This window comes from Podarcis filfolensis, assembly GCF_964270895.1.
Source record: "Podarcis filfolensis genome assembly, chromosome: 5".
In the NCBI taxonomy this organism is placed as follows: domain Eukaryota; kingdom Metazoa; phylum Chordata; class Lepidosauria; order Squamata; family Lacertidae; genus Podarcis; species Podarcis filfolensis.
The window spans coordinates 25250898-25275102 of record NC_139608.1 but is presented as its reverse complement, the minus strand read 5'-3'; the positions used below and the strand labels follow the sequence as shown (position 1 = coordinate 25275102).

At 45.5% G+C, this 24205-nt stretch overlaps 1 protein-coding gene across 12 annotated transcripts; it reads right to left on the bottom strand.

The window, feature by feature from the left end:
- ZIC4 (Zic family member 4) lies at positions 1-24181 on the bottom strand. 12 transcript variants are annotated; one of them, XM_083613341.1, is made up of 7 exons: positions 23740-24181; positions 22095-22253; positions 21759-21822; positions 18032-18116; positions 9449-10090; positions 4337-4679; positions 2271-3824 (listed from the first exon to the last, which is right to left on the bottom strand). In XM_083613341.1, exons 4-7 carry the CDS (start codon positions 18075-18077, stop codon positions 3680-3682), a joined length of 1176 nt encoding a protein of 391 aa, XP_083469467.1. In that variant the 5' UTR covers positions 18078-18116; positions 21759-21822; positions 22095-22253; positions 23740-24181; the 3' UTR covers positions 2271-3679. The 12 variants fall into 12 exon arrangements, 11 of the variants coding, with proteins under 11 accessions (XP_083469470.1, XP_083469473.1, XP_083469467.1 ...); XM_083613350.1 differs by lacking the exon at positions 22095-22253; XM_083613342.1 differs by lacking the exons at positions 21759-21822; positions 22095-22253.
- Between the last annotated feature and the right edge of the window lie 24 nt (positions 24182-24205).

The window sequence follows — 24205 nt, the reverse complement described above, 5'->3', positions numbered from 1 at the left end:
TTTTTTTTTTTGTTCGGCGTGTTTATTTTTCCCCTATTCACTGGGGTACTTGGATAAAATAAACAAGAAGACAATTACTGGAACATGGACTTCTAACTTTCCCGGGACCATGGCCCATCGCCCGTGGCCTCAGACTTGGGAGTGTCAAGTTCTGTAGCCCTGGAAGGCATTAAACCCTAATTTCTTGGGACATGGTTTTTGCCACACACCTAGGATCTAGTCCTTGTTTGTTTCCGTGAAAGAGTCAAGAAATTCAGAAGATTCCTCAGTCTTTGTTCTGGAAATGGCATCCCTTTCTAGTTCAGTCTCTATCTTCAGCAGTGTGTGTGTGTGGATGTGACTGTGTGTGTTTACAAAGAAGGAAATAGTGTCAAAAAGCAACTTAAAGCCGCAGCATTCAGCAAGGAGCTAGACCCTAAGGAGGATGGAGTCAGACACAGAAATATCGAAATGTTACTTGCAAAGCAAAGATCAGCAAATGTATACATTTATGAATAAGAATATTGACACCAACCACTGTTTGGACCGTACTTGTAGGATGTCTTAGGGTTAAGGCTTGGGGCGTGGAGACAAGAGTTTTGTGAGCTCACTAGTAAACAAAACTGGTCCACTACTGACTTGCTCCTGAGCAGTCCTATTCTAGCCAGGTGGGCTGCTTTGAACAAAAGTGGGTCCTCTACTATTGAGTCCCAGCCCCAGATTTCCATGGTGCAAAATTTCACTCGGCACTGATAGCTCTTATAAAACCGCCTCGCCCCCCCGCCCCTACTTCTGTTTCTTAATCGCAGAGATCCAAGATGCTGCAACAAAAGCCCTCCTTAGAGAGCAAGCCAGCAAAGCAAGCCAAAGGGGACGAGATGGAGGAAGTCCATCTCTGAGGAAGAGCAGATTGAATGTATTAAGCTAGCATGAAACCAAAGGTCAGTGCAAATGTATCTTAATAGACTGTCTCGAATGGAGTGTGCCTCCTTTTCAAGGGCGCTTGCTATTGCTCTGCTCATTACCATAGCGATCCTAACGTGGCATGTTGATGCACCATAAAGCTCACACTTTCAACCCCCACCCTCCAGCCAAAAAATAAAAAATAAAAATCAGAGCCTTTGAACAAGGCCGGGCTTGATTAGACCTTTCTCCTTTTCTTTTCCCTCCTTCAAACCCATTTCCTCGCCTTTAGAAAGGTCGCCATCAAATCCCAAAGGCCGTCTCTGATCATGGCCCAGAAGGAGAGAAACAAAAGTGAACTGGCGGACGGCGATTCAGGCGGCCCCCTTTTTCTTCCTGACATTCTTATCCATTCTGATTATGGGCTGGAACAACGACCCCCATTCGCGTGGGGGTTTTCTTGCCCCGGAAATTCGGAGGGAAAATATGCATACTCCACGTCCATCACGAACACAACATATAAGTGTGTGTGTGTGTGTGTGTGTGTGTGTGTGTGTGTGTGTTATGTGGTTTGGGCACTGTTGGGGTGTTTTCTGTTTTTTTTATATATACATCGGTGAGGATGGGAGAAAGAAACTGAGCCGCGAGGGGATGGGGAGAAAGAGAGAGAATCTGTTAGACCTAAATATTATGTCCTTCATGAAAAGACTGGACGGGCTCCAGACTTCGCTTTTCACTCTTTTTAAGTATGACTTGCCTATTGCTATAGAAATCTTAACTCACCATGAAGATTCACCGTTGCGAAGAAATACTTTCATTGTGAGAGACTGCTTTGATGTCTAAGGCATAAGATGCGGGGCTTTTCAGCTGCCTCTGTCTAGATTACCTTGAGAGCAACGGGATAGACATCTGTAACAAGCAAATGAAAAATTAAAGGTGATTAGCCTACACATCCAAAAACCGCTTCTGCAAAGAAAGAAATCAAGAAGAAAAGGGAGAGGGAGGAGGAGGGCCGAGGGACGGAGCCGGGAGGGGGCAACCCAACTCCAGACAAGGTGGAAGCATCTTTCGCAGATGGCCTCCATCCATCCATCTCTACCTTCTCATTTCCACGACGGCTCCGCTAGATCAGAGGGAGTAAACGAGCAGCAGCAGTAGTGGCAACGAATATCTTGTTTTAATTTTTATCCTGAGAATCGGGACGGGATGGTTATTTCTTTGTTTGCTATGTTTCGTCCATTTAACTCGGCGATCTATTAAGGATCTCTCGCTGAGGCAGTGAGAAGGAATGGGGAACCAAGTCATGCACATTGTTCAAAAGGTAGATAGGTGATAGATGGATTGATACCCAGATAGGCAGACTTTCTTCTATTTATTTTATTTTTAAAATTTAATGTGAATGCCTGAATGACACCAACCGCCCCATCTTCAGACGTAAGTACCACGGTGTTCACACTTCACTGGGATGTCCCAGTGAACTCAGTGGAACTTACTTCCGAGTAAATAAGCATATGGTCCTGCTGCACAAGGAAGATAGAGAGAAAGAAAGAGTTCAGAAATGTGGGAATGTTAAGGAAGGTAGGAGAGGATATATTGTTTTGATATTATCCCTCCTCACTCACGCTCAGAGCACATTCCCTTTGGAGCCACATTCCCCTGTGTGTCCATTCTAGGCAACAGGAAAATGTTGTACTTGACTGCTCTAGTAATAATACCTCCCACAAGAAATAAGAAATTTCTGTTCGTGGTGGTGTGTGCATGGCTAACCCAAAGACTGGGCTGGACGTTTTGCTTCACTCTCCTTCACTGAACTGAAGGAAATGGCTTTGTAGAAGTGTTTTGGCTAAGATCTTAGAGCGCCTACAGACAAATGGGCCTTTCCATAGTTTAAAAATCGATTAGAATGAACCACGCCCCCTCCCTCATTCCTAAATATACTGCCTGTAAATAAGTTTCATTGAAGTATATGGGTCTTACTACAAAGTGATGCGTTTAGGAGCTACAATCAGTAAATGAAATCCATATAATAATATTTCCACAAGCATTCCTCCCCCCGTCTGGGAAATTCGCTAGAGACAAGGACTCACATAGGGCTGATAAGAATCATATAGCTTTAAAGACCCCGACATATGTTCAAGATTTTAAAACCATTTTATTTTTACCTTTACAAAAAATAATAATTAATATTTCGAATTGTTATTTTACATAACTACTGTTGTGCGTTTGAAAACCAGACCACCACTGGGTTTACACCACGGGTTCAGAAAAAATCGACACGTCGTGAATCCTTTTGGACAATCCAAGCAACTCAACACAATTACGTCACTCATAACAACTCCCCCCCCCTTCTCTCCAATTAACATGGATCTCACCTTCCATCCACTAAGGAATCACAAGAACTCACAATTCAACAGAAATAATGCGAGGGAGGGGGAAGAGAAAAGGAGAATATGTTTATGCATTTAAATCCATTACTAGTGTAAATTAAAATGTACCATAAATCATTAAGCCACCCTTGGGTCTGTTTTATTAGTGACAAGTGGGAAGAATATACTGGTGAAAAAGGGGCAGTAAAGAGATTTCCCCCCCGAAAAAAACGTCAACTGAACTGGTAAATTAATCAAAGTATTTAATTGATCGATTTGTTGTACAGTTCGGTAACAAATAATATATTTATAGATACTGATGTTCCTTTTTGGGAGAAAAAAAGCACACGCACACAGCCACCCACCCCCGCCAAGAAACCCAATTAAAATCCAGACACTAGGCTAATAAAACTGTCCAAGAAAAAACACCATCACAAGATACCAGCACCGACGATCGCAGCTGTACAGCTAGAAATCCGTATTAAAACACTTTGGTTCATTGATACAAAAGGATGTTTCCATTCAAATCGAGGCCATTGTAAACGTATGGGAAGGAGTTGGTCCGCGGAGTCTGCCCTGGGAGGGTGTAAAATAAAAAGAAGAGCTCATGGAAAGAGGTGCGGGGAGGGGGAGGTGGCGGGAGGGGGGGTTTGCTGTCCTCTGTGCCATAATAAATACAAAACGGGGGTGGGGGAGAGAGGGAGGAGGTTTGTCCACCTCCCCCCCCCATGTATCTTCTCTCCGATAGCCTGTGCAGCATTTCTGATCGAAGGTGACTGACTGGGGGAAGAGGGAAGAGGCTGGGGAGGGGGAGGGGGCTTGCTCCCCAGGCCTGGGATCGATTTCCGCCCCTCCCCCAAGAACCGGGCCTTGCCGACCCGCCGTTCGTCCAGTGTGAGCCAAGGATCCACAGCACCCCGAAAAGAACAATGCAGTCTCGCCGCCGCCGGCGGGCCATCCTACCGTATTGACTTTAATAAGTGGGCCGGGGCTCGCAGTTCGTGTAAGCGGCCTCTCCCGGGTGAGGTGACGGAGAGTTACTGGGTGGAGTCGGGATGCCGCTGGCCCCTGAGCTCTGACACACGTACCATTCGCTCAGGTTGGCTGCCGCCTGGGTGGAGGAAGCCGCTGCGGGAGGCGGTGGCGGCGGCGGCGGTGGTGGCGGCTGAGGGGGCTCCCGGCCGCAGTCCGACGACGGCGACACCAGCGACGGGGTGGACGACTCGTAGCCCGAGCTGGGAGGTGGGGACTTGCAGTGGACTTTCATGTGCTTCCGCAAGGAGCTGGGGTGCGTGTAGGACTTGTCACAGCCTCGCACTTTGCAGTTGTAGGGCTTGTCGCTCGTGTGCACGTGGGAATGCTTCTTCCTGTCGCTGCTGTTGGCGAAGCGGCGCTCGCAGCCCTCGAACTCGCATTTGAAGGGCTTCTCGCCTGCAAGGAAAAGAGGGAATCCAGGGAGACTTTGCGTAAAGGACCAGGGTGGGGAAAGGTGCGGGTGTTGCGTGTTTTATTGGGGTGGCGGGGTGGCGTGTCTGCAGGTCACAGGTTATTGAGCGATGAGCTCTGTGTCGCCCTCGCCCCACCTCGCTTTCCCAGCAGTGGCCGTGAAGCCAAACCCAGCAGAAGCGCCTAGCAGCACTGTATGTGAACAGGATTACAAGGGTGTGAGGAGAGATCTCTAAAGCTGTGGGGTCTTCTGAAATGACAAAGGGGGGAAGCTTCGTGTGTGAGTTTGTGTGTTCATCCCTATCAACGCCTGCCTTCCAGAGGAAGGGTGGAAATGTTCCAGGCCCTGGATGAAGGGCCTGAGGCGACGAGGTGGGACAACGCTTTCTCTTCCCTAGGCTCCTTGCCCATCTCGCTCGCTCCTCTTTTTCGTACCGTGTCGGTATGGACACATATTTCCCATCTCACAAATGCCCCTCCAAGCTCGCTCACCTGACAACCCCTTTACTTCAGAGATGGCTACATAACCTAGGTTAGGATCTGAAACCCCAGAACTACGGATTCGTGGCCTTGTGGTGCATAGCTTCTTACTAGTCTGGGGCACTCCCACATAAACAACTCCACATGCTGCAAGGCGCCTTCTTCTTGCCCGCACACACAGAGTCGCACAAGAGCTCACATTTGACCTTGCCAATAGGCTTTGGAGGAAAGTGGGATTGCAAAGTAGGCTTCGGAGGAAACGATGAGCAAATGTCAGCAGCCAGCTCATTAAAACCATCGTTTAGATATACCACGGTTGAACCAGTGTTGCACAGGTTTAGAAATCTATATCTATCTATTTATCTATATCTATCTATCTATCTATCTATCTATCATCTATCATCTCTTTCACCTCTCTCAAATTCATATGGAAATAACTAAATTAATACATAACTTAACCTAAAGGCAGTTCTGGTAGTTTCTGGAGAATAATCTACGATAGAGTATCTTTCCACTACATATCCTTAGTATAGATTAATAATCTAGAAGGATCTCAGTAGCATTCTGCTGGGACAGCCAACGCCTTACTGAGTAGGCCAAGATTTCATTTTGCTATCAAGGAAAATCTGCAGAAACTAACAGACAGGGACCTATTTAGCAGCGAAGAGAAAGAGAAAAACAACGACGCAGTCCATAGTGCATTGTCCATGGGAGAACTCATTGATCTGACTAGATGATATGCATTGGAAACATATTAAACACCATATGCGGGAGGAGATATTGGAAAGGTGAGGAGGGGTGAGAGACGGAAGGAAGCCAGATTCCCCAGGAAATCTACTGGAGATAGTCTGTACACCAAATGCTGCATGGGCGATTTTTCACCGATAAAGGAAAACACGTTGAAGCCACGTGCTTTGATGTCTCTACGGGGCACGGATGCCTTATTCTGAAAAACCAACAGACAGAGACGCTTGCGTACGAAAGTCGCGCAAAAATGATATAACGCATATTTGACAGGGATGGGAAATGAAGGTCAGGATACTATGTGTTTCTTAGAGGCAAATGTTGCCAAAATAGCAGGGTAAGTGCATATGTGTGTTAGTGTGTGTTTGTTTGTGTAGCATTTTAAAAACATGAGTTCCTTAATGAGGCCATGTTGTATATTCAGACTTCAGCACAAAACATTTTTTTTATTAAAAAAAGCTGTGTCTACTGAATATGCTAAGGCTAAAGTGTTCTTTAAGAAATGTTGGTGGGGAGCTAAGCAACTGCTACTCCCCCCCTACAAAAGCATTCTCTGTCGGTGTAATGATTCAGGGAAATCCGCCGTGCTGGACGGCTAGTTATTGCAAGGAGTAAAATATGGTTCCACATTTTAAAGAATATCGGTGGCAAATACCAATATTGGTCTCAGGCCTGCGAGAAAACGACGTTTTTAGCAGGCTAGGCATGACAAGTGAGGCTCCGTGTGTACCTGCATCGAAAGGTATTTACTCATTTTGCTTTGTTTTGGCGGGGAGAGAAAAGAAAAGGAAGGTCATCTGTATATTTTGACGGCTCTTTAAGTATTTTAATTATAGTTCCTTGTAAAGAAACAGTTTGACCTTCCGCTACTCAGCTGAAATAACAAATCACGAGGATTGGTGTAGCACAGGCAAGCAGTAAGTTAGGAGGCCCTGGGGAGAGGCCCCGTCATAAACCCAGCGATCGGGCGGCGTGAGTTACATCGTGGTATAAGACCGGTCTTGTTTCTCGCGAGCAGCAACAGAAAAATAAATAAAAATGGCCAGCTTCTTGTACGCCCCCACCTTCCACACCTCAGCACCTTGGCAGGGGTAAATAAAGGCCCCGGCCACAAGAAATGATTGCAGAAGGGGGCTCTTTCTTGTTGGCTGCAGCGCATTATCTGTGAATGTGGTTTCAGGCCTAGGGTTAATGTTAGAGTTCCGCGTTAAAAGGATAGGATTCCCTGCGCGTAAATATGTATCGGTCAAAAGGAAACGTGTTTGCATGTTTGTCTCTGACCCGCCGCACTTTTGAAAGTGTGTGTTTGGGGGTGGAGAGATGGGGGGGGGGGGAGAGGAAGAGAGGAAGCGAGGACTGAGGACGGATGGGGGCAAGGGCGCGCGCGCGCACACACTGCAGCGAGTCGACACCGCCATTTTCTACCCACACTTGTAGCTCTCACAGGACTCGCTGTGGAGAGCAATACGTACAGCTTGGAGATTTTAGCATAATCCTCCCAACTCTGGGACTGGATTAAAGTATTTGCAAAATTCTCGAGGGGGAGGGGAGGAGGGATATTGAGCTTGCCAGCGCCAGCACTATAAATTACAAGTTAAAACATACCTCTCTTACTGCGGCCTAAACACCAACTTGGTCACAATTGTCCCTTGGCCAGTACTGATGGTAAGGAAGTGATTTTTGCTTTCCTTCTTTTGATACCTGTGCTACGTTATTGTGAATTAAGTTCGTTCTCTCTCCCTCCCTCCTTCCCTCTCTCTCTCTCATCTCCAGAAACCCATTCCTGTCTGCCCAGGCTCAGGGAAACGCAACGTCATTAATATTTGAGAAGGCAATTATTTTCTCGTTTAAATCTAGAACTGTCTTCATGAATAATTTGCAGGAAGTTCTATTGCCATTTCAGAAACATTTGGGTTTGAGAATTTAGGGCGGGGTGGGTCAATCGAAAACGCTGCATTGTAATAAGGCCTAAAGATTCCACCTCCACCTCTCCCTCTCTCCATCCCAAGCCTAGCCCACCGCCACTGCAAAAATAAATTAATTAAGCAGGGAAGTTCAAGCGAAACGACTACATAATGTAGTACATTTTGAATGCTGAACTCCAAGCCCGCACCCTTCCCAGACACTCAACTGGTTGCACTGATGTAGGTCAAATTTACCAAGAATCCGACCATTTTCTGCTTCATAGACTTCAAAGGAGAAGGCGGCTAAAGGGCAGTTAAAGTTTGTTTACTTAAGAAAAACACTGTAATTAAGGGATGAACTGTGCTCTTCAGTGCTTTCCTACCTAACACGAAGATGCCTTGGTGTCATTCGCCTTATTAATATTTTAAATAAAATAAGTAACAAAATATTCTCCATCAAATGCACAGCTTTATTTTAAACGTAGTTTTTGGAGGGGGGGAAGGGACTAACCTAACCATACTACAGTTAAGGCTACGACATTTTAGAACTGCAGAAAGAGAGAGAGAGAGTCGTTGGGTTGTAAGGATATCTTACAATAGGATTATGTCGTTTTCCTGGGAGTTTATAAGGCTGTGGAGTGTGTGTGCAAAAAAACTGCACAGTGGAACGGATTTAATTTTCCAAAAGGGCTTATTTATTATCTTCTGGTGTGTGTGTGAGAGAGAGAGAAAGAGAGTCAGATAGGAAGGAGTGGAGTGGAGAAGGCAATAAAAAGCTAAGAAGACCGGCTGCTAAACTAACTCTCTGCAACTTCACAGGCTGAATTTGGAAGTCTGAAAACTTTATAGCGCCAGTTTCATTCATTCACCACAGACGCTTCTGTGAATTCCGAGGTCAAAGAGGGTGTTGGCAAGGTCTTCCCCTTCAAATAACTTTCCTTTCTGTGTTAAGTAGAAATTGTTCCTATCTCTGACAAAATATTCCTTCATAATTCTGGCCAATGACCGTTCAAAAGGAACAGGCTAGGAAGACAAAATTAACTCCAAACACACACCACTACTCCCCTCTTTCCTTCCCAGGTTCCAAAAAGAACACCTTCCCATATTTCAATCTCCGTAGCACTTTAAGAAGGAAAAGGCTCTTACGAAGACTTGGGATGAAACATTGCAGGGTTCCTCATACAAAACAAAAAGAGGGGACCTTGCAGCTGTGCTTTTCTCACAAGGAAGGCGGCAGAAGCAGCATCCCAGCAGCATCACTCAAAACTGCCTAGACAAGTTGCAACTTCCATTGTTCGCTCCTAATTTGCGAGCTTGCATCAAGATTGGATGCTTTTCCGTCTCTATAGGGCTTTTTAACTCTCCCCTCTCCAGGAAATCCCGATCTAAATCATGGAAGACCCTTCTTGCATACGCACATACACATACACGTCAGCATTATGCATCCACACACGCCTCAATTCTTCAAACGAAAGACAACAATCAAAACAAACTATTGATCCGGTCTTCATTGGCTAGTATTAATTCTATGTAGAATTATAGCGGGCGGGGGTGGGGTGGGGGAGATCGCACATGCAGCAGATAGTTGAACAAAACACGAATGAAGAAAGACCTTTCCATACTGACCTGTGTGCGTCCTTTTGTGGATTTTGAGATTTTCCGAGCGAGCGAAGACTTTCCCGCATCCCGGGAAAGGACAAGGGAAAGGTTTCTCCCCCGTGTGGACTCGGATGTGGTTGACCAGTTTGTATTTGGCCTTGAAAGGCTTCCCTTCCCTGGGACACTCTTCCCAGAAGCAAATGTGGTTGGACTGTTCCGGCCCTCCAACGTGCTCCACGGTGACGTGAGTCACCAGCTCGTGCATGGTGCTGAAAGTTTTCGAGCATAATTTTTTGGGAGTCTGGTCCAGTTCGATCCACTTGCAGATGAGCTCCTGCTTGATGGGCTGCCTCATGTAGCGGAAGAAAGCCCCAGGGCCGTGGTGTGGAGCTAAATTCACGTTCAGGTTCATGCCACCGTAGCCGTGGTAGGAGGAAGCAGCAAAAGGATCTGTCCTGGAGACTGGTACTGGCGTGAAAGGTTCAGACCTGGCATACATTTCTCCAGGTAGCCCCAGCCTTATCTGTCCGTTTAGATGGCCACCTGGAGCTGCATGGGGAGGTTGCTCATGGTGGAGTCCAGTAAAAAGCGAGGGAGTTCCGGCTTCTGAGTGGTGGTGGTGGAGGTGGTGGTGATGGTGGTGGTGAGCATGGTGTCCGGGGTAGCTACCTGTTGTTGAGACAAACATTCCATGGTGAGAACCTGTAGCAGCAGAGTGTTGATAAGGGAGCCCTGGCATGACTGGGGCTGTCAGATCTCTGCGCAGGAAGAATTCCCTACCTGATGAAAGAGCATGACTTGGGTGAGGGACTGCGTAAGGGACTGTTGTTGACTGCGCCGGGCCAAATGCTCCTGCTGGACTGGGTACCACCTCGGCTTGGCCTGTCACAGGATGGTGGGGATGAGGCTGAGGGGCAGGGCTGAGCTTAAGGGCCGCTGAGTGATGAGGAGGATGAGAGTGGTGGCGGTGGTGATGATGATGATGGAGAGGATGGTGGTGGTGCCCCATGTGTTCTGACCGGAATGGACTCAGCCCGAGGCGGCTTTCTGCAGCGTACTCCCCAGGGTGCGTGGGAACCATGGAGTGGGGATGCCCGGCGAAGCCTGTCATGCTCTGAGGGGAGTGGTGATGGAGGCGGTGATGACGATGACGAGGAGCCCCTGCCAAGCCTAGTAATTTCAGCGCCGTGTTCCGTTTGGAGAGTGAAGCAGAGTCCATTACTGGGCTCCCCCAAAGCCTCCAAGCTCTCCTGGTTCTACTACAATTCTAAAAAGTCACCTGACGCCGAGGAGGGGGGAGCGAGGGAGAAAGAGGAAGAGGGAAAGAGCGGTGGAAAAACTTTTTTGAAAGTCCCCCCCCCCACCCGCAAAGAAAAAAGGTTTTTCCCCTCCCTCTCTCTTGGTCTGGACTATTTGGCTTTGTTTTGTTTTTGCTCCCCTCTTCCCCCCTTCCCCTTTCTTTCCTCCCCCTCCTCTTCCATTATTTTGTGTGTGTGTGTTTTTCCTCCTTCCTTTTTTTTTTTTTAATGCCTACGTGGAATCCCATACGCTTTGAGAAGCAGCAGCAGGACGCTGGGAGGCTACTGAATAGCGCTTCACAGACTAGGCTCCAACCCAGAGAGCTAAACAATCAGGGCGGGCGCTGATTGGCCGAAGCTGCCTGACCGAAGTCAGCGCTGACAGGTCCCCGCTGAAGTCTGAAAAGATTTAGGAAGGGGTAAAGGGGCGGGGAGGGAGGAAGAGGACTCGGGAAGCAGTGCGCCTGCGCGGCGTTTGTGGCTAATTCCCCCCCCCCCCACCAAAAGCTCCTTCCCTTTCTCCTCCTCCTCTTCCCCCTTTGCCCCCTCCCTCTCTAGCCCTAACCAGTGCGCCGAGCTTGTCCGGTGTTTGCATTTACTCCCCGCATTTTGTTTTTATCTGCGTTTAACTGATTAAGGGCCGCTGGAACCGTCTTCCCCAGACGAAACGAGGGGTCCTCCGAGTCGTTTACGCGCTAATGAGCAGTGGTTGCCAAAGGAGGAACAAGGCCTTGAGCAAGCGGCGGCAGCAGCTCCTGGGAGCGCCTGGGAGGCGAGGCTGGCCGGCGGGTGGCTGTTGCTTTCTCCCCACCCCTTCCAAAGACGCTTTGGTTGTCCCCGATCATCTGCTTAGAAGAGCCAGGCGCTTGGAGGTATCCTGGGTGATCTCCTGACTCCTGCATGGCTTGGATCGTGGCTCAAGCCCCTTCTGCTTTCTGTTCTCCTGCTAGCCTCCAACCATTTACTTTTACACACACACACACACACACACACACGTTCTTCTTCCACACCCAGCCCTGTCTCTCTTTCTCACTTAGCCTCGTAACGAGCAGACGATTTAATGGAGAGCTCAGATCGGTGTCTGCTTCGGGGCGGACTGCCTGATTGGCCACCGAGCAGCTCATTGTGGACTAACCAAAGTGCAATTCTCAACTCCCTTCCAGTTTCCTTCCTGCAAGAGCAACAACAAAGATGGAGAAGGGGCGGGAGGGGAGGAAGGTAGCACACATCACACAGGGACTTTCACAAAACTTCCGCTCTCGAGGGACAGGGGAGCGGCGGGGGGGGGGGCGAAATACGGCTAGGCCAAGCCGCCGCAGAAATCAGCAGGGAAGGAGGTAGGGAGGAGAGAGACTGCCCGGAGAAGGTCTGCCGAGACGTAGCAAGCTCTCCTCCGACCCCTTTCCCTGCCCTCACAATCGCCCAGATTATGAATGAATCCGAAAGGCAGGAGACGCGCGGGGCTTTCTGAGACCGCCTCATAAATTCCTTTGCCTACGACCCACCATTGTAGGAAGCAGAGAAGCGCGCAGGTTTGTTACCAGGCCTGTTTTGGGCCAGGAGCAAAAGTCTAGATTTTTTTTTTTTAAGCAATACAGCGATGGTGGTGGACCCCAAACCCTGGACCAGGCAAGATACTTTCGAGGGATCCAGTCCTACACGCACACTACCTCCACCCTCGCTTCCTAACCTCCAGCCCAACCGCGCCATCAATTTGCCTGCTGATTATTTATAGCACAGACAAATCTCCGGGACTCCCGTCCGCAACAGAAATGGGCACAATGTGGAAGAGACAGGCTTTGCATACAGAAGTCGTCCTGGGAAGCGGAGCTGGGCAGCTAGGTATTTAGATTTCTGACACTTGTTGGCGGCCCAGAGAACCAGGCCTTTAAAACAACAACAAAGGCTAAAGTTCTGCCACATCTTTCATTTCCCACGATTACACGATATTTATGTCCCCCTCCCTTTAAAAGTAATACAAAAAAGTCATACCTAATACCTGCAATTAACTGGCGCATATAACCCAAGCCAAATGTTGCAAATCGTTTCAGGAGGCTTATGCAACTAATAAGTCTCTGACCATCTAAAGCAGCCCTGGATGCGTGTGAAACATCGTGTTGAATCTCTTTGCCTCTCACTGTCAAACGCAATCGCCCACATTCATTTATAAAGAGCAATTAAAAGATCAAGTCAATTTAAAAAGCAACCTGTAGATTAATAGATAAATCTATCGGACGTTATGATGCTCACATTTGCTCATTGTCAAAAGGAAAATAAACCGATTGCAAGTGTACTGTATCCATGATGATAATAAAAGTATAGGGTTTATTATTTTTACCCCCACAAAAAAAGCCATTGAGAGCCCTTCCAATGAATGCTGGAACCCGATATTACTGAATTCAGGTAATTCTGTTCTCCTCCATCTAGTGGGATATCAAAATTCGGCCTTGAACTCTGGACCTAAACTTCTAAACGTAAAAGTTACTTTAAGTATACCCACTTTCTGCAGAAGGGCAGCTTTCAATTTTACTTAAAATCCAGTAAGAAACACGGCAATTTTAAGAATGTATCCCCCCCATTGAACAAGCAGCATTTTTTACTTTTAAATGACATCCTGCGAAAAGAGCCCTTTATTTATTTTTTATTTTTTAAAACTGAAGCATCTGGGCAAAAGTAAAATGCAAAATCGACACGTACTTTTAAAAATAATATTCTTTTCCGCTTTCTGTCCCGTGTTAATAGCTGCACAAGTGATGTCCTGAAACCGAAAGCCGCTCTTAAGTTACTTGTGGTAATGCCCTGAGTATTAGTGAGGTCAGTGTTATTAAAGATGCAATCACAACACTCACTTGAGAGTAATCCCAACTGAATTCAGTGGAAGTTCCAAGGAAACATGCATAGGATGGGCTTTAACTCATTTCAGATGCAAGACTAGGTGAATTAAAAGGCCCCCCCTCAAAGGAAGTCACATATTAAAGGACAATAACATCATTTCTCGGGATACAGAACTTCAGTTTCAAGAGTAAATAATTCTTTCTCTCATCATCGCAAAATTTACATCCTGTCATACAGTAAATAAACTATCTGAAGCCGGACTGAACACTTACAGCTTTTCCACCTCTATCCCCTCCCCCCAAAAAATATTTGAACTTTTTGTTTTTATTTTTTAAAAGCAACGTTTAACTATACTGTGGAAACAGTTGCCAGTCACTGAATTTTAGAAAAATCACCTCGGAGATCACCTTAGCAAAACAATTTCTTGAGATATTCTAAAGTTACTAGCTAAATGTTGTTTTTGTATGCTTGGGAACAACAATTCCCGACTCAAGCAATTGCCAATCAAATTTACGTAAAGCAGAAAAATAGGAGCCTGCCTCCTATAAAATATTTTTGAATTGCTAAATCTTGGAATATTGAGTTCAAGATGTACGACAAGCATAAATAATTATCTAAGAAGCATCTCATTACACTTTATACCATAGCGGGAGTTATATTCTTGTTTTTGACCATTTTTGTACAGATCACAATACTGAGGATAAAATAAAAGACAGCTAAATCGGTATTTATTATTGTACGAATGTAACGCGCGCACACACATTGATGCCCCGAGGACCTGAAAAGTTACACACGCTGTAATTAACTAGCTCTCCTTACGTAACATGTTTATGTAGACAACTTAAACCCCCCCAGTAGTTCAATACGACCTTCCCTTGCCAGTTTCTTCGCCCTAAGCCAAAAACATTTCGTCTTTCCCCTTCCTCATCCCTGACCATCTCCGAAGGAGATCACAGAAAGAAAGAAACGTTATAGGAAGCAGGACTCTGGAAGGCTGTTACTTACAAAGGTACTGAGAGTGTGACTTCCAAATAAAGCTGTTTTCCTCATCCCTCCTTACAACCACTTCACCTCTACACTCTTGACATCCTTCAGTCCTGACAGTCCTCAGTCAAGGGAGAAAACATCTGGAACAGTTTATCAATATATATATGTTACTATCGGTTGGCTTAGGCCATTCTAAAATATTGGCATGGCTTCTTGTCAAACGCTAATGGCTTTATCCGCTCTTACTTAAAACCCTGAGGTTCCTCACAGGGGTTTCCCCCCCTTGTTCCCCCCTCTGCTTGCATGAGTCCAATGGAAAAGAAATGGCCCATGGTGTCTCTCTCATTATATTAGGTGAAGTTAGTGCTCTCACTCCTAGCATTTGTTGTGTACCTTGGGAGACATATCTCTGTGCGTGTGTGTGTGAGAGAGAGAGTGTGTGTGTGTGCGCGCGCGCGCATAAAGGAGACAGAGCAGACAAGTGAGGGAGGGTGGTGATGCAGATGGAGCTGTACACATGACCAGAAGGCGGGGGAAACAGAACTAGGAGGGCCTGAACAAAGTTGCAGTTATCCAGGAGACTTGCATCTGCGATGCAGCTCTTACCTGCCTAATGTGCACTTTTCTTTGTGGTTCCCTCAGTGTGTGTGTGTGCGCTCGCGCGCGCGCGCGCACGGTTCATTTAGTAGTTCATTTTGCCAGCAAAACATGTTCTATATATTGAGTAGATAAAACGACCAGAAGAGCAGAATAGCTCACCCTTCCGCAAATAAACAAATCGGGATGGCAGGGACTCCCCGCCTTATATTTTAAAACTGTCATGGCCCTCATGGACGCATTCTACTTCTAATATAAATACTGGAGCTGAGGAACTTGATGACAAGGAGAGCTGCACTTTGCAAGAATAACGCCCAGCCCTGTTGCGTTAGCACGGCCACTAGCCAAAAGCAGAATCTAAACTCCCCAAAGGCAATAAGACTGTTTGGTTACTAGCTCCATTGGACTGCTGCTGCTGCTAATACTACTACTACTACTACTACTACTGCTGCTATTAGCTTCCCACCGGAGGACCGCAGCCGCATAAGGCGTGGAAGAGACAATTAGAAGTCCTTGCACGTTTGTCCACACAAAATGTTTTGCGGATCGCAGTTTCTCCCCCTACTGACTGCCCTGGACAATGTGGCCCAATTGTAAAGTATTGGCAAGATGCCCTTTACTCACAGAGCCCAGTTAAGACCACCTATTGGGACTATGTAAGCGGGTTTCAATGAGATTGCTGCGGCTTAACTGTCTTGTGAACTGGTTTGAGGATCCTAACAACTTGAACACCGTGGCCCAGTGGTTTCGGGGGGAGGGGTCACAGACTTGCCCTGCCAGACAGTGGGTAGGAGAGAGATGAGGTTTGTTGAAGAAAAACCCTCTTATTACGCACACAGAACCACACTGACAGCACCTACTAATAACCATTGAGAAGCTGAACAAATGACAATTGACTTCTTCCGTTTCAGGTTTTGCTTATCATAGCCTAGGAAATAAATGCATACCAGAAAGTAGGCAGCAAAGCAGCCATTCTGCCCTCTGTCTCCCACTGACACCGGCGACAATTATGTCTGCTTAAGTGTCGGCAGGATTGCCGCCCAATGGCGTGTTCTGTTGCTTCCAGTGACCTCAGGCACGAACTGGAAAAGATGTGGTTAAGATTTCTGCATAAGAGAAACCACAGTATTATTTCTGTAGGTTGGAGATTCAGCAGAAATCTGTTGTGGGAAGGAGATTTACACTCCCCCCCAAAAAATACCTTCTCGATCAGTTCCATGGATCAAAAGCCTAAGAGGTGCTTTTTTTGCACTAAAACCAGATATAATCACATTTGTTGTTTATATTATCCTATCTTCCTCAAGGAATAGATTGCATTTCTGCATAAATACGACACCTGGCTGATTTCCCCAATAAATAAGTAAATACAGAATGGAAGATTGTAAGCTTTTTTAAAAAACAACAACAAGAAATAAATAAATAAACTTCCTAAACTTTAGAGCAATCATCCGGTCTTATACGCTGCCAGTATTTTCTTTACCCCATCTCTTTAACAGAGTTTATTAGGCTGTATCTGCTAGCAGAATCTGACCTTTAGCTTTTAGTTAAAACAGCCAGATTCTCTGGGCGATTGAGACTCGCAGAAACTTTTTTCGCGTTTTCTATGTCTGTCTCGCTGAAGGGTCATTGAATCAGTGTAGGGAAGTGGTGACCTTTCGGAAGAAGGTCTTCACTGCTTATGAAGAAGGAAAGTCTAGTGAATAAGGGATTTCTATGCAACTCTACCCCTTCCCACTTCAAAAATCGCCTGTAAACGCAAATCTTCAGGGTGCACTACGGACATTGTCGCCTTATTTCGAATAGCAGCGTAGGAATTCATAGGAAAAGGAACCAGCCCGATAAGAGGCTTCCTTAAGCTGAAATATACGGGTGCAAGACTTGTGTCGTGCACATGATTTCGAGGGAAACAATCCATTTAAAACCCAAGTTATCTGGGGGATTAACTGAGTTGTTGATGGGCTGTAAGAGCATAATACAGGGGGAAGTTCCTATTCAGCATTTAGGCAGCCGGGAGACTTAAGAGAAGGGAAGGAATTCACCAAAATCAAGAAGAGCCACGTGGAAGGATTGGTGAAGAATCGCCGCAAGATAATGATGAGAATTAAACGTGAACCCTCCCTTTTATTCAGGAAGGTATTGGCTCAGAAAATATGACGGAAAATACTGATGGAAAATAAAGGGGAAATTCTGTATCTTCCCCCCCTTTTAATATGCCCTGCTTTTTATGGCTGAAAACTAATGTCTAATTGGGCTAAGCTGCAGGAAAGGATGACAAAGCAGGTAATAGGTAGAATGACCAGTTGTGAAGATGGGATGGCTTCAAATCCTCTTCCTTCCACCAGTTCAAAACTTGAATTACTGAAGATCAACCCAATCAAATGTTTATTTCAAATGGAATACTTAATCTAGTGCCTCAGATTAAGGTATTCCTGTCAGATAAGATGTCAATCAATGCCCTACTTAACTCCTCGCATGGTGGAAGTTGGGTAGCCACCACATTGTGGAAAGCTGGTATACCGGGTAACGATGATACATATCATGTAAACCCCATCGCCAAGATCAAAGCTTTCTTCTTTAATAGGATCCAATACATGTCAAATCTCATTCCAATCAAATCGCCCGTAAATTAATGCAAGATGAATATGTCATAGAATAATGTGACAATGCAATCACAGAGGGTCAGGGGTTGTTGTTTCAATGAGAGAGTTGTCAAATATTAATTCTAGAACCTCCAAATGAATAGGCAGAGAGCAGGATTAAGCACTTGCTGGTGGGACCTTGTGTGGCTGATTTGTGTTCATGCAAGCAAGTTAAACACTAGAGGGGAGGAATCATATATTGTCTTTGGGCTGTTGTTGTTTTTTTTAAAAAAGAAAGTCATATTTTAACTTACTTGACTGTCCCAGAAGGTTTCTGTAAAGTCGTTTTCTTTTCCTCATTACAAGGGAAACCTTGTGCCTTATTTTCTAACTTGGTTCCTGTTCAGGAGAGAAAAGTGGCAATATTTTTTAAAGTGTCTAGTTTATATGCAAGTGATAAATCATTGAAGAATGGCGTGAAATCTTTTTTTTTTTTTAATACCCCCATCCCGAATAAAAACCTCAAATTGTTTTGGAACTCAAGTCTTTATGTCGCCAAAATATGGCGGAAGTAAAGAAGGGGGGAGGGGGAGAGATGGAAGAGGTGGAATATATTTACAATAAAACATTTCAAAACTTCGTGCATATATTACAGAACTACCCTAGGGCTGATTTAGAGGAAGAGATAGGACAGGAGATTTCCAGAATTCTGCTTTGATCTGACACATACCTCCTGGCTGAGCACTGAGAGGTGTTACCACCGACGACGCTGCATTGTTTATGGACTTTTCAGAGCTAATATTAAACTTTTCAGCGCTAATATCGACTTGTTTGTTTGCAAGACTCTTCCAACCAAAGATGAGATGCTTTAAAGCTGCCACTTTTGCACCGTCCGACTCTTACTTTTCAAAGGAGAACCAATGGCCTGACTGTGCCAAGAGAGGAGCTCTCAGTGCAGATACTAAGACTTAAGAGGAGACTTCAAAAAAGCAATAGATTCAGCCCATGACTTAGTGCTAGTGGTTAATGTGAACAGTAAAGTAGGAATAATAGGAAGGAGTGACGATAACCCTTGTGCGAATTGCCGAGGAGGTAAATGACCAAGTCTAAATATTGTTGCAGGAGCTCTTTCTGGATATATATTCCTGAAAGGGAGATAGGAATTATATAATTTCATAAGAACCAAATAATGCACATATGTGAGCTCAAAGAGGGCTTTTGTATGGCTTATAGTTGTTGTTTTTATAAAAAAAAACTACATTAGAAAGATTCCCAATGGGAGTGAAATAAATAAATAAATAAATACTCTTAAAATGAAGTTATTGAATCAAGGAGGGGATTTATATGGGATGCCCAAACTTGACACTTTTGAATCATTATAAATTATTATGGTGCTATTATTTTTATTCTGGAATATGTTTTAATTTTTAAAAATAAAGAGATGGGGGGGCAGAGGCCAGATTTCCTCAAATACGATCAAGATGGAGTGCAACTTCTCCGCACATCATATAAAATTTGGGGTTATTATTAACACCGAAGTAGTGTTCTGACCTGAAGAGGGGGAAAGATAGGATTTCCTGTTTCTTTTTGGCTGGAAAAAAGGGAGCGGAAATAGGTGCAAGGTCCATGAATGGGGAAAAAACCCCTGCATTATATACCTTAACCTTACTTATTAATACTTATTTTCTCCTAGTTTAAAGTTTGACACGCACCTCACCCGAAATTTCAAAATAGGGGGCACCGTAAACAGCGTCTGTTTACAGCCCGAACTCTTTCTTATGTATTCCATTCCAGAAGTGCATGAGATTATTTTACTGTGTGAGATGCACTTCTGAGATGAGATGGAACAAGCCTGTGTATGTGTCCGTAGGTGTTTGTGCGCGCGCGTGTGTAGTATTTACATCCAGAAAGGCTGGACTTCTGCTGCAGGTCGGCTAGTCAACAGCCTCTATTTCCATACTAAAAACAATTTGGCAGCACTCAAATCATGGCCGGTAACCCGACTCTCGATGCAGCCAGCCATTCTAATAAACTTCCAGCAAATCTTTTACAGATCCAGCTGACTCTTTGGAATACCATGCGGAATTTGGGGGTTCTTCTTATGAACTATTTCCATCCTCAAACGGCCTAGTTGAGGCAAGGGAAGCTGCAATGAATCCACCTCCCCTACGCATATTGTTTTAAAAGCATAACATATATTTTTCAACGCTCTGAGACTGAGCATACAAGGCTCAAGGTAATCCTAAATGTCTATTACTCTTATAGAGTAACTCAGAAGACGCTTGGACAGATCTTGCCTTTCAAGAGCTAGACAAACTGTTTGCGGAGAGCATTAGAGCAACTCTATTCTTGGACGAAGGTTAGGAAATCAGGTTGAGCTAGTCGTTGGAAACGGAAGGGCGAACCGAAGTGCACAGAGACGGGCGCGCGCGGGCGCGCGGGCGCGCGGCTACACACTCGAGTCATTGTCCCGGATACGGTGGGCCCGGCACATGTTCCCGGTCGCAGGTCAGAGGTCAAGCTCCAGGGGTGTTTCCAAAGCCGGCCACTTCAAGAACTCAAGCCTTCAACACTTATCCAAACTGATTAACTACATGATCAACAGTAGCCAAGGAAATGCAACGGGCTTCACCGGTCTCGCCACTGCGAGAAATAGCCAGACCAGGATAGTGTGTGTGTGTGTGTGTGTGTGTGTGTGTGTGTGAGAGAGAGAGAGAGAGAGAGAGAGAGAGAGAGAGAGAGAGAGAGAGAGAGAGAATGAATGGCGGGGGGGATGTGACTTTCGTGGAAATCCTTCTCGATTCCCTTTAAGACTTGGATAGCCTAAAGCTCTGTCGCCCTCCTCCTTCTGATCCAGATTTTACAGATATTCTCTTTAAAGAATAAAATAAAAATGCAGCAAAATAAATCAGCGAAAGGGTTTGTGGTGGTTGTTATTTTTTTTAAAAAACATGCAGGTTGGTAGACATTTTTGCACGAATAAAAAAAAGAAACAAGGAGTTAAACGATGCTGGAGTGGGGTGTTTGTGTGTAAGGGAGGTGGGAGTGTCACCCGATTACGGAAAGCTCCTGATCGAGATGGGAATGGAAGGTCCATTGTGAAAAACTTACGAAGTCTTGGCTACTAGACCTTTAGCCACAGACATGGTTAACTCCTTCTTAACTGCGCAGGAGAGAGTGCCTGAAACAGAGAAACTGGTGCCGAGTTCTCAAGGGGGAGCAAGACCTGGGCTGACCAAATCCCCGCCTCTCGGTTCCTCCCTGCACCTCGAGCCCAAAGCAGCGACTCATCTTCCACGGTTGGGAGGCTGGAGCAGAGGTGGACCGAGATAACCGCACTTCTCTAACGCTCGGCACCCTAGGGCATTGTCTGCTTAGGATACACACTCTGATGTTCTCCGCCTCCTGTTCCCTCTCTTCCGAGGCAACCGCATCTCTTTCGTTGCCCTATCTTTTCCCCGTCTGCCCTCCTGTAGTGGGCGTTCAGATATAGGGCGCTTGTCCCAGCGGCACCATGGGAAGCACCTTGATCACAAACGCCCCGATCCACTTGGCGGCCTGGACCTTCGGGTCGGGGAAGGGAAAGCCCTGCCCGCCTTTGGCGGTGGGGCCAGGTGCAGCTTTACCTCCCAGCAGTCTCCCGTGGAGGAAAGTCTCTGCCCACGTGCCTGAAAAGGTGCCAAACCACATCCGCAGAGTGTGTGCGAAGAGAGGGGGGGGGGGAGCTCCTAAGGTTCATTCATGCACATAACAAGCCTCCTGAAGGTGAAAGGTTGCTCCAGCGCTTGGCCTGACTGTGGCAGAAGGGAAGCCGCATTTCCTAGCCCGCCCCGCGTCTCCCACCCCTTGATCACCACTTCAGTCACTTACCCCACTCCACCTGTTGAAGCAGAGATCCCCTCATTTCTGCCTAGCATGTCAGAACTGACCAAAAAAAAGAAGAAAGTCGAAAGACAGAGGGAGACGAGAGGAGAAGCTGGGGGGTGGGTGGGATAGAGGGGGTAGGGTGGGCAACGGTTGGATCAAACAAAACCAAAACACCTCTTGGGCGACTTCATCGAGGCGGTCATCCTTCATTTCTTCTTTTCTTGCTTTCTGGGAGCAGCTGGGGATTGTATGGAGAGGCAGAAATGAACCTTCAGGATGATATTTTAATGGCTTATATGTCACGTTGGTGCATGTGGCTTTGAACTGGAGCAGCTTTCGTTTCCTGCAGAGAGCATGCCGCAAATCCCACTTGATAACTTCTGCAGCCCACAACACTTGCACACAGAGCGCGCGCAGACACACACACACACACACACACACACACACACACACACGGACTTTATATCTGAACATGTTCCCAACAGCAAACAAACAAACTTTGGACTGTACCATTCCACGGTTGTTGACTCTTGAGATGGGGTTAAGTGTTGCTCTGCATTTTGGAGAGGCGAATCTATTCCCTTTTGCTAACTTCAAGTATGTGTAGATTATTCTCTCTGGGACCAAACGTTCCTGAGATTCTTGCCCGTCGCTCTGGGATTAGGCATACTAGAGCGAAAGGGCGAAAGAGCAAGATCTCATTACATATACCAAGTCGAACACATGAAAACTCTTTATAATCCTTATCAAGGGAAGATGCTTCAGACCTGTTGCTTTAGGACCTTAGATGTGTGCTTGTATGTATGTGTGTATGTGTTTGTATGCGTCTGTGTACACACACACACACAAACATTGTGTGTGTGCGTACGTACGTTTGTGTGTGCAAGCCTTCTTTCATGCAAGCAGCATTACCTCCGCTATCGGTCAGAAACTATGAAGCCGTGCTAATAGAACTGCCCCGAATATCTTCCTTTATGCATTTAACCTACTCGGAAATCTGATATAATATAGTATTACACTGCCGAATGGCAGTAAAAAGGTGGTTTTTGTTTTACTTAAACCAAACTGTGTGCCCCTCCCACATTTCACTGAAATATACAGCTATGAAATAGGAAATATTTTTCGTGCACTTTTATCTGCCAAGGGAATTGATTCCTAACTCCTTTAACAGAAAACAGGATAAATCAGGTTGGGGAAAAGTCATAGCGAAGTCACATAAAGGCTGGACAAAGGTTCAAAACCCGAAGGGCTTTGATTTCTAGTTAACATTTATTAACATCCCTCTCCTTCTCCGTCTAACACACAGGTTCACATTTTCTGTATTGGGGTTGGGGATGGTCCAGGTTAAAATATCATTATTATGGTTTTTTAAAAAAACCAAAACTAAAAACACTGTTCTCAGCAAAACGCACCCTTTCTCAAAACTGCACGGGCATCACAGGGAATAACATACCCAAGTTGCTTTGCTTAATTGATTGAGTCACAAAGATTGTCTCTTTTTAAGTAACCATACTTCTACATCTCGACAATCATTTTAATATATAGTCAATGGGTCTTTGTAACAGGAACAAAGAGGAACTATCCGTAGTTTTTCAATAGACTTGAGTTGGGTAAAGGCAGGTTAATCGAGGGGTTGCATCTAGAAAACAAGCAAGTGTTGTATGTTTGCACTGAATCCAAATGTCTGCATTTTCCTAACTAAATCAAAGGGAGTGTTATTTCTTTTTCTGCTCACTCATCTGAAGGTAAGTAAATTTTCTCTGGCGATCACAAGCTTGGTCAGCAACAAAGGCGCCGCCTGCTTTTTCCACCGTCCTGGTGTGGCAAGTTGAGGAATTTCAATAAATGTGACAAGGGTGACTGATTTGTGAACTAGAAAAGGTTTGAGCGTCAGAAAATTTATATTGCTCCTATCTAGCGAGGATTTCAAATACATTATAAAACCCCAGGATCCAAAAGCTCCATGCAGCACAGAAGAGACAAAAGCAACTTTGGGGGAGAAAAATACAGGCTTTTTTTTTTTACCTGAATGAAAGAGGTCGCGTAAAAAAAGAAGAAAGAAAAACAAGAAACAAAGTGCAGGGAGATACAATAACAACACTACACCACACACACAAACAAACACACAGGCAGAAAGTTAAGCGCTCTCACCCACCTGCCTTTTGATGGGTGCTAAAAAATAATTCAGAAAAAACAAAGTGATGGAACGTTACAGCCGTTTCCCCACAGAAATCACGCCTGCTGTTTTAAAGCAAAATCTAATGTAACCAACACATGCGTTTTGGAGAGCATCTGAAAGAAAATAAGGAGGAAGCCCAAATGGAAAAGGAGCAAGTCACAAAAGGACTTCCCTGGGCAACTCCTTCAAAACTTGTGTTGTTCAAAGATCTCGATCTCCAGGAACCAAACATCACCATCACAAGAAAGAAGGAAAAGATAGGCACAGGAATAACATCTACATCTTTCTCTATCTCCATAAAACAGCTATAGAAAAGAGAGCTTTGGAATATTGTCGAGTCGAAATATATATCTATATCTATATATTATATATGTTTATGTATATAAAAAGTTGCTACTCCTGTACAAGCCTGTTTGTCAAAAGCGATGTCAATGCGCTTCAC